General features: G+C 41.4%; 1 protein-coding gene across 11 annotated transcripts in view; it reads left to right on the top strand.

Annotated features, from left to right (window-relative positions):
* KIF13A (kinesin family member 13A) overlaps nt 1–10,046 on the top strand; it is a 225,297-nt gene that overhangs the window by 174,382 nt on the left and 40,869 nt on the right. For all 11 annotated transcript variants that reach the window (XM_017521644.2, XM_037736015.1, XM_017521643.2 and 8 more), the window contains 5 exons: nt 1,737–1,877; nt 3,107–3,256; nt 6,227–6,388; nt 6,903–7,076; nt 9,819–9,970. In XM_017521644.2, the coding sequence (XP_017377133.1) occupies nt 1,737–1,877; nt 3,107–3,256; nt 6,227–6,388; nt 6,903–7,076; nt 9,819–9,970 (779 nt within the window). The remainder of the gene's footprint in view (nt 1–1,736; nt 1,878–3,106; nt 3,257–6,226; nt 6,389–6,902; nt 7,077–9,818; nt 9,971–10,046) is intronic.

Genomic DNA, 10,046 nt, shown 5'->3' with positions numbered 1-10,046 from the left:
TTTTTGAGACCCAGTCTCACTCTGTCACCCAGGCTAGAGTGCAATGGCACATCTCAGCTTACTGCATCCTCCGCCTCCCGGGTTCAAACGATTCTCCCACCTCAACCGCCCTTGTCGCTGGGATTACAGGCACATGCCACCACACCTGGCTAATTTTTGTATTTTTAGTAGACACAGGGTTTTGCCGTGTAGGCCACACTGGTTTAAGTGATCCACCTGCTTGGCCTCCCAAAGTGCTAGGATTACAGACGTGAGCCACTGTGTGCGGCCAGCTATGGTACCTTTTTAATTGCGAATTCCACAAGAAAGGAAGACTTTTTATAATACCTGGCTTCAAATACCCAGAACTCTGCAGGCATTTAGGAGCTTTCTGTCATTTCACTTCCTGTCATTCACTTCGAAGAATTTTTCCTGTAGGGAAAAACTTTGAAGAAAATTGTTTTTCATTTTTGTTTGTTTGTTTGAGACAGAGATTCTCTTTCTGCCCAGGCTGGAGTGCAATGGCAGGATCTTGGCTCACCACAACCTCTGCCTCCCTGGTTAAGTGATTCTCCTGCCTCAGCCTCCCAAGTAGTTGGGATTACAGGCATGCACCACCATTCCCGGCTAATTTTGTATTTTTAGTAGAGGCAGGATTTCACCATGTTGGCCAAGCTGTTCTCGAACTCCTGACCTTAGGTGGTCTACCTGTCTCAGCCTCCCAAAGTGCTGGGATTACAGGCATAAGCCACCATGCCCAGCCAGAAAAATTTTTTTCTGTGACTCAGAAAAAAAGAAAACCAAATTTAAAAAAAGAAAGAAGGTTACTTTTCATCCATTCATTTCCTTTCAGCAAGCAGCCTAGAAAATGAGTCAGGGAGTATCTTATCAGTCTTGCCGGGTTTTAGTCTTTTGATCTTGTAGTTCCCCTTTGAGAAATTTATTCTAAGCCCATAGTCATAGAAGTACCCATAAAGCTTTATATACAAGGATGCTTATCTTAGTGGACCTTATAATAGCAAAAACATGAAATAGCCAAGATGTTGAATAATAGAATAATTAGTCAAATGTGTAGTAAATCCATATGCTATGGATACTGCTATGTTGCCATTAAAAAGTCATGCTTATGGCCGGGTCTGGTGGCTTTTGCCTGTAGTCCTAGCACTTTGGCAGGCCAAGGTGGGCGGATTGCTTGAGCACAGGCATTCAAGACCAGCCTGGGCAACGTGACGAAACCCCATTTATACAAAAAATACAAAAAAAAAAAAAATAATAGCCAGCCATGGTGTCACATGACTGTAGTTCCAGCTACTTGGGAGTCTGAGGTGAGAGGATTGCTTGAGCCTAGGAAGTTGAGGCTGCAGTGAGCCAGGATCATGCTGCTATACTCCAGCTTGGGGGACAGAGCAAGACCCTACCTCAAAAAAAAAAAAAAAAAAAAAAGACATGCTTATGAAGAATATTAAATAATACAAGAAAAGTGATCACAGTATCAAAACTCGTGAGAGGATTGGGGTGTGAAATTATACTTTTGTTTGGTGCTGATTGTGATAAAAATTAAAAAGTGTGCATGAGTGTACATAGAAGATAGGAAATAAACCAGAATATCTCCTAAGTGGTAGAATTTTATCTTCTTTTGTATACTTTTATGTGTTTTGCAAACTTACTCTGTTACTGTTGCATATATATTGCATTAGCATTTAGCAATCGAAAAAGGAGTTATAACAATGTTTGTTTTGTTTATCTTCCTTATGCAGAGAGGTGCAATAGTGAGTGAGCCAGCTATCCAAGTGAGGAGGAAAGGAAAGAGCACCCAAGTGTGGACCATTGAGAAGCTGGAAAATAAATTAATTGATATGAGAGATCTTTACCAAGAATGGAAGGAAAAAGTTCCCGAGGTAAAAGAGACAAAATGTAAAGGAGATTTGGTTATGTTAAAAACAGAGAATATGGGCTGAGAGTGGTGGCTCATGCCTGTAATCCCAAAACTTTGGGAAGCTGAGGTGGGCGGATCACCTGAGGTCAGGAGTTCGAGACCAGACAGGCATATAGTGAAACCCTGTCTCTACTAAAAATACAAAAATTAGCTGGGCATGGTGGCAGGAGTCTGTAATCCCAGCTACTTGGGAGGCTGAGGCAGGAGAATCGTTTGAACCCGAGAGGCAGTGAAGGTTGCAGTGAGCCGAGATAGCACCATTGCACTCCAGCCTGGGCGACAGAGGGAGACTGTCTCAAAAAAATTTTTTTTGATTTAAAAATAAAAAGAGACTATAAGTGATTTAAGCATCACACACACAGAGAAGTGCTGGTGATATGTTAGGAAAATAAAGTACAAGTGATTTTGAAAGAAGTACTAAGTTGGATCAGTAATATAACATGTGATCCCCACACAGATGGGAACTAAATGAAGAAAACATATAGTGATTCTTATTTGGCTTCATGTTTACTACATTTCAAGTAAAAAGAAGTAGAATGAAGTAAATGTATGCCATTTTGTCAGTGCTGTGAAAAATCAGCTTGGCTGGAGCCAGTGTGGATTTTGCATTCATTGATGTGTGTTCATGCACCCCTAGCTGTCATCGTGGCTAGATTACTAAGAGTAATTTTAGCTTGCATAATCCATTGTTTGGACATTAGCAGTGGAAAAGAAGACTTGTCAACGGAGATGAAATGAAAAAGCTGCAGAGGAGGTGAACAGGGAAGACAAGGCAGGAACTGAAGAGGAATCCTCCGCACAGGCATCACTTAGCTCTCCAACAAACAGGCCCCTCCCACAGGCTAATAGTTTTTCTTCTTTTTTTTTTTTTTTTTAATGGAGACAGAGTCTTGCTCTGTCACCCAGACTGGAGGGGTGTGATCTCAGCTCACTGAAACCTCCATCTCCTGGGTTCAAGCAAAGCAATTCTTGTGTCTCAGCCTCCTGAGTAGCTGGGACCACAGGCATGTGCCTCCATGCCCGACTAATTTAGTTTTTATTTATGTGACATTCTAATTTTACTTGCTGTTTAAATGGGTAGATTCTTTAATTCTTTTTTTTTTTTTTTCCAAATGCTAGTTTTAAATAATATGATTTAAATTGATATTGTGTTTCTTGTTCATCTACCCACTGGCTCCTCCTACTACTCAGGCAAAGAGACTCTATGGGAAACGAGGTGACCCTTTCTATGAAGCCCAAGAGAATCACAACCTCATCGGGGTGGCGAACGTGTTCTTGGAATGTCTCTTCTGTGATGTGAAACTTCAGTATGCAGTCCCCATCATCAGCCAGCAGGGGGAGGTAAGCACAGGCCAGCCTTGGAGAGAGACAGTGGTCTGAGTTTTTTGTTTTGTTTTGTTTTTCATTCTATTTAAGCTATGTTCTTGAGGTAGATCAAGAAACTAGGGCAAATAGTCAAGATCTGCATTCTTTTTTCTCTAATAATAATTGATATTAGTAGAAGCTTTATCTAAAGCTAATCGATATTAGTAGAGAATTAAGTCGTGGTCTTAAAAGATTATTATAACACATTCAGTATTGGGGCTTCACAAGTTTTTTCTTCGTTTTAATCAAATTGGAAATTTTTTGTAAACTAGATTCAGCTCTGTTCCCCATAATCTCATGCCTTTGCAATGTACTCTAGTTCCCTCCTGGCCCCTAAATGATCTTTATAAGATGCAACTTGGGAGGATTATTTTGCAATCCAAAGTACTCAGAGGAAACAGGGTTCAATGACTCAGTGTTACCCTCCTTGTAAACTCTGGTATTTCAGCTATTTAGATATAGTGGCCTAGGTAGGCATAAGATATTTCAGAAAATGTAGCTTGAAATACCAAGTTATTTCTTGTGATTCTTAGAGCAGTCAAAGAATAAGATGCCATTCTGCCCAAAGTGAAGCTGCATAATATAGACCCAGGTTCCCAGTTGTGGGGTGTGAGTGCACAGCCCACCACCTACTATGGAAACACCCCATAGACATTCTCCTCCAGAGGATCGGCGCCTAGCAGTGCTTTTTCCCATGGGAAAAATGACCACAGTTAGGAGCCAGCCTGCTAACACTGTGAGTCTCCATCTCTAAAAAAGAAATTTAAAAATTAACCAGGCATGGTGATGAGCGCCTATAATCCCAGGAGGCTAAGGTGGGAGAATCAGGAGGCTAAGGTGGGAGGATCACCAAAGCCCAGGTAGGTCTAAGCTGCCATGAGGCATGATCATACCATTGCACTCCAGCCTGGGCAACAGAGCACAACCCTGTCTCAAAAAAAAAAAAAAAAAAAAAAAAAAATTTACGTGGCAGAGTGATTCAGTGGCTGAGTCCCTAGTTTAGAGCTTCTTAAGTTGGAGTCTGTGGTATGCTTTGAGTATTCCATTAATGCCCCTGAGAGTATATTAAAATGAATTAGAGGCTCAAAAAGCATTAAAAAAAAAAAAGAACAACTATCTTCTGATTTCATTTCCTTTTTTCCCCATCTTACTACTTCTTCCTTATTTGTCTTACTTCTCAGTTATCATCATGTAATTTCTATTAGGTCCTTAGTTCCAGTGCCAATTGCTGTGTGGAAGGTGGATCTGATCTACCTTTAAAAATAACCTTCCCTGTTTAGGATGACAGCAGCACTACCAGAACATGCGTCACCTTCACAGCCACAGTCATTACAACCTGAAACTGTGTTATGAAAGATAATTAAGACAATTAAAGCACTCCAAGAATGTAAATTGCAGGATAATCCTTTTCCTCCAATTTGGTTCTGTGTAGCCAGCGTTAAGAGAAACACTGTTAAACTGGCTCCTATCCAGAGAGCCACGATGATAGAAAATTTAAAACCTTTTAATAAAAAAGCTTTAAAGTAACTCTCCACATAACTGTGTGGCTTTCGATATGCTGTTCCTCTTGGATTCGATGTAATGGCACTGCTTTATGGAGCCCTTCTTCATCCTGCTCCCAGCCCCGGTCTGAGTGACGCACCCATTCCCTACTCCCAGGAGAATAAACGCTGCAGGAGCCCAGGTACCTTGTCAGTTTGGTTTGCTGTTGCATACGAAGCACTTAGCACAGCTCCTGGCACAGCTAGTTCTTGGTAAATATTTGTTGAATGGATAAACTTATCCAATAACAACTTGCACATTCATCTACTATAGCAACTAGTCTATGCTGTTGTTAGTGAGGTTTATTTTGTTGTTGTTTTTTGAGATCAGGTCTCACTCTGTTGCCCAGTCTAGAGTACACTGGTGCAATCTTGGCTCACTGCAACCTCCGCCTCCTGGGTTCAAGCAATTCTCGTGCCTTAGCCTCCCAAGTGGCTGGGACTACAAGCATGAGCCATCACACCTGGCTTTTTTTTTTTTTTTTTTTGTAAGTAGAGACAGGGTTTCACCATGTTGGCCATGCTGGTCTCCAACTCCTGACCTCAGGTGATCCGCCTGCCTTGGCCTCCCAAAGTGCTAGGATTACAGGCGTGAGCCACCACGCCTGACCTGATAGTGAGTCTTTACTTCTCTGTCTTACCTCCCTTGACTGAGTTCCCTAATGGCAGAACCTGTGTTTTTATTTTGGTATTTCATGAACTAGCTCTTTGGTCAAATGAATAAGTGAATGAAGCATTTCATATTCACTCAAATAAATATGTGAGTGAATACATTTAAAAACATGGATAGCTGGGTGTGGTGACTCACACGTGTAACCCCAGCATTTTGGGAGGCCAAGGTGGGCAGATCACAAGGTCAGGAGTTCAAAACCAGCCTGGCCAGTATGGTAAAACCCCATCTCTACTAAAATAACAAAAATTAGCTGGGCTTGGTGGCAGACGCCTGCAATCCCAGCTACTCAGGAGGCTGAGATAGGAGAATCACTTCAACCCAGGGAGGCAGAGGTTGCAGTGAGCTGAGATCATGCCACTGCACTCCAGCCTGGGTGACAGAGCAAGACTCTGTCGGGAAAAAAAAAGCATGGATAATAGATTACTCCAAATAGAATATGAGAGCTGTCTTTAAGCTATTCCTGGGCTATCCTGTGGGAGAATAAGATTGAGGATGACTCTAGAAGGCAAGTTGCAGGAAGGCAAATTTGTCTGAAAGTAAGGCAGGACCGATCACAGGGGCAAGTGTGGAATGGACAGGCTCTGGGAGTAGCAGGACTCCCGTTGCCAAAGATGACCAAGGAGCAGCTGCAGAGCCCCTCTCCACGTCCACTGTAGAAGGTCCATCTGTCTGGGGTCGAGGCTGCCCACGAGATGTCTTTTCACTCTAAGGTGCTCTGGTTCCTTGACCCAGGTTGCAGGGCGTCTCCACGTGGAAGTCATGCGTGTTACCGGAGCTGTTCCAGAGCGTGTGGTGGAGGATGACTCTTCGGAGAATTCCAGTGAAAGTGGGAGTCTTGAAGTCGTAGACAGCAGCGGGGAGATCATTCACCGAGTCAAAAAACTGACATGTCGGGTGAGAGGACAGCAATGGGAGGCTCATATAAATGATATTTTTCATGCAAAACCATTTTACAAAAAATCTTATGAGTGTTTTTCATCCAGCGCAGGAAAAGTTGAATTTTCTAACAGCGGATATACAATGGTGGACAGTACTTTGATTTCAGAAATATAGTACACTTTCTGATGACAGCTGCATCAAATCTCAAAAGTGTCTATGTATTTGGCATCCAAGAAGTGTGTGTTACTTAGTGAATTATGTTTTTCTAGTAAAGGTTGCATCTCAGTTGTTAGGAAGCTTTTGCAGGGATATGTGTATTTGTTGCCAAGTTTACATGCTGTAGTTACAGAACTGTGATAAAGATTTCATTATAGATACAACCCTTAACAATATGGTGGTAGATATAATATTATCAGATGTCAAATGGATGACTGATTTATTTCATCACTTACTCTTCAATTTGAGGTAGCTGAAATAAAAGAATGTTTAGTGCTTATTGGAGTTTTATTTGTATTGTTTATCTCTTCAGGTAAAAATTAAAGAAGCAACAGGGCTGCCCTTAAACCTCTCAAATTTCGTCTTCTGTCAATACACATTCTGGGACCAGTGTGAGTCTACAGTGGCTGCCCCGGTGGTGGACCCCGAGGTGCCTTCACCACAGTCCAAAGACGCCCAGTACACAGTGACCTTCTCCCACTGTAAGGTACAAATGCCATTACCAAATGGGCTGTGTAGGAAGCAGAAGAAATGGGTGCAGTTCAGCAATCGATTGTCCCCATAAGCATTTGTTTTAAGTATGTTTATTAGATGTTTTAACCTCAAAAGTGTACTTCATTACAAATGCAAACAGCTTAGAAATATTTAAAATCAAATCCAACAGTCTTGTTCCCCAAAGATATAAACCACCAATGAAAGGTTTCTACATATTTCATTAAAGTATTTTCTCTGCTCTACGTGTTTTATATGTGTATGGTAACATGTGTACCTACACCCTTTTACATCATACACACATAACTTCTTTAAAAATGCTGTACAAGGCCAGATGCAGTGGTTCATGCCTGTAATCCCAGCACTTTGGGAGGCCGAGGTGGGAGGATCACAAGATCAAGAGATCACAACCATCCTAGCTAATACAGTGAAACCCCTTCTCTACTAAAAATACAAAAATTAGCTGGGTGTGGTGGCGCATGCGTGTAATTCCAGCTACTCTGAAGGTTGAGGCAGAAGAATAGTTTGAACCCAGGGGGCAGAGATTGTAGTGAGCCAAGATCATGCCACTGCACTCCAGCCTGGCGACAGAGCGAGACTCCATCTCAAAAAAAAAAAAAAAAAAAAAAAAAAAAAAAAAAAAGCTATATAAAAATGGGATCACATTAAACATATTTCAAAACATGTGCATCTTAACATGTAAGTTGCTATGCATGTCATTCTTCTGAATATAGCATTACATTCTAATGTATCATATGAGTGATAGGATATGTTTCATATAGATTTTCTTATAAATCATATGAGAAAATATAAAATGAGAAAGGTGAATTGATGGTGAATGTGGTTGGATCTCCTTTGAGACATCACATGCTCTTCCTAGTTTTTGCAAGGGTCTGCTGACAAGTCATTTCTGAAAGACCAGCTCCATCCTTTCTGCAATTTTGTTTTTCCTTAGGCAACCCTTCATAGATACTCAAGACCCTTTCTTTTGCAAATCGTGCTTATTCTTTCGGTTCTACACTTAGAAAACTAATTCGTATCACCACCTATAAAACTTCACATAGGTAAAGTCTGTCAAGTTTTTCTGGAAACAAATAGCCTATATTTATCTGTATTCACCAAGTCTGTTCCTAAAAATATTTATTAATCATATTTTGTTGTTCTCTGAATATTATTTTAAATATTCCCCATCTATCTTTCTTATTTTTTTTGTTTTTGTTTGTTTGTTTGTTTTTGTTTTTGCTTTGTTTTGAGACAGAGTCTCACTTTTTTTGCCAGGCTGGAGTGCAGTGACCCAATGTTGGCTCACTGCAATCTCCACCTCCCCACTTCAAGCAATTCTCCTGCCTCAGCCTCCCAAGTAGCTGGGACTACAGGTGCACACCACCATGCTTGGCTAATTTTTGTATTTTTAGTAGAGACGGGTTTCACCATGTTAGCCAGGATGGTCTCCATCTCCTGACCTCTTGATCAGCCTACCTCAGACTCCCAAAGTGCTGGGATTACAGGCATGAGCCACCACACCTGGCCTCCCCATCTTTCTTTGAATCCACAAAGCTTCTTGTTTAGAAAGACGAAATCTGGATTTCAAGTGTGTCCTGGTTGACAGCTGTTTTAATAAATGCTAGTCCCAGAGCTTCTGGGTTTTTGTGATCTTAGAATTTTTTCATCTCTAAAATGTATAGATTATACTTGATCACCAAGTTTCTTTTTCTTCTTAAATTCTAGATCTATCTTCAAATAAAATAGACTAAAAAGCAGATAGTATGTGGTTAAATAAATATAACACAACTGTTTCTGCAAATTGGAGTCATAAGAGATGTCTCTACCTGAGATTCCACTGAGAGATTAATGGAAAGCAAATTAGCTTGGCTCGTTGCCTGCTGCATTTTTCTGGGTGATTTGCCACCCATCTCAGTCAGTTCAATATTCATTCACTTCCACACAATCATCTATTTGGGGTTGTTTTTGTTTTTAAAGACGATGTGTCACTGTTGCCCAGACTGGAGTGCAGTGGCACAATCATGGCTCAGTGCAAGCCTTGAACTCCTGGGCTCAAGCAAGTGTCCTGCCTCAGCCTCCTGAGTAGCTGGGACTACAGGCATGCACCACCACACCCAGCTAATTTTTACTTTGTAGAGACGGAATCTGATTTTGTTGCCCAGGCTGGTCACTATCTCCCGGGCTCCAGCTATCCTCCTGCCTTGGCCTCCCAAAGTGCTGGGATTATAGGCATGAGCCACTGTGCCCCGCCTGTTTATGTTTTCGAAAGAGGAAATAGGGCAGAAAATCTTAAGAGCGAGAGCATAGAGTCATGAAGATAACCATATAAAATTTAATTCTGTTGTTCTCCTAAGCCATGGCAGGAAACAATTCATTGAGTTAGTCTCTGGCAGCTGAAACTCAGAGTGGTCCTGTGGAACTGAGAATGAACCAAGTGTGAGAGAATGTGGATTCAGCTCGGCCACTAGCAAACAGTGTGACTTTGGACAATTTGCTTTCTTCATTTTCTTTATTTATATAAGAAACGGGTTGAATGAAATTACCTCCCAATTTTCCTTCCAGATCTAATGTTCTGTGGTTCCTTGTGGTTTTCTGTAAAACAGAAGAGATGGGTTTAAGGTTGAAATCAGGCTAATATACTCTAAAATAAATCTATATAACAGTTCAAAGTTCAAAAGGAAATTTCACAGACTCCTTTAAGCATAATTCTTCTGCTTTCCCCCACTTATCCCAGGACTATGTGGTGAATGTAACAGAAGAATTCCTGGAGTTCATTTCAGATGGAGCATTGGCCATTGAAGTGTGGGGCCACCGGTGCGCTGGAAATGGCAGCTCCATCTGGGAGGTCGATTCTCTTCATGCTAAGACAAGAACACTGCATGACAGGTTTGTACTTCGGTGTACACTTTAGATACAAGGTCAAGACTAGGACTTGAGCAGAGTCTCTGAGCCTGCTCTGGCC

Source organism: Cebus imitator, unplaced genomic scaffold, assembly GCF_001604975.1.
Source record: "Cebus imitator isolate Cc_AM_T3 unplaced genomic scaffold, Cebus_imitator-1.0 Scaffold21, whole genome shotgun sequence".
Lineage (NCBI taxonomy): Eukaryota > Metazoa > Chordata > Mammalia > Primates > Cebidae > Cebus > Cebus imitator.
This window is presented reverse-complemented; position numbering and strand designations above follow the sequence as displayed.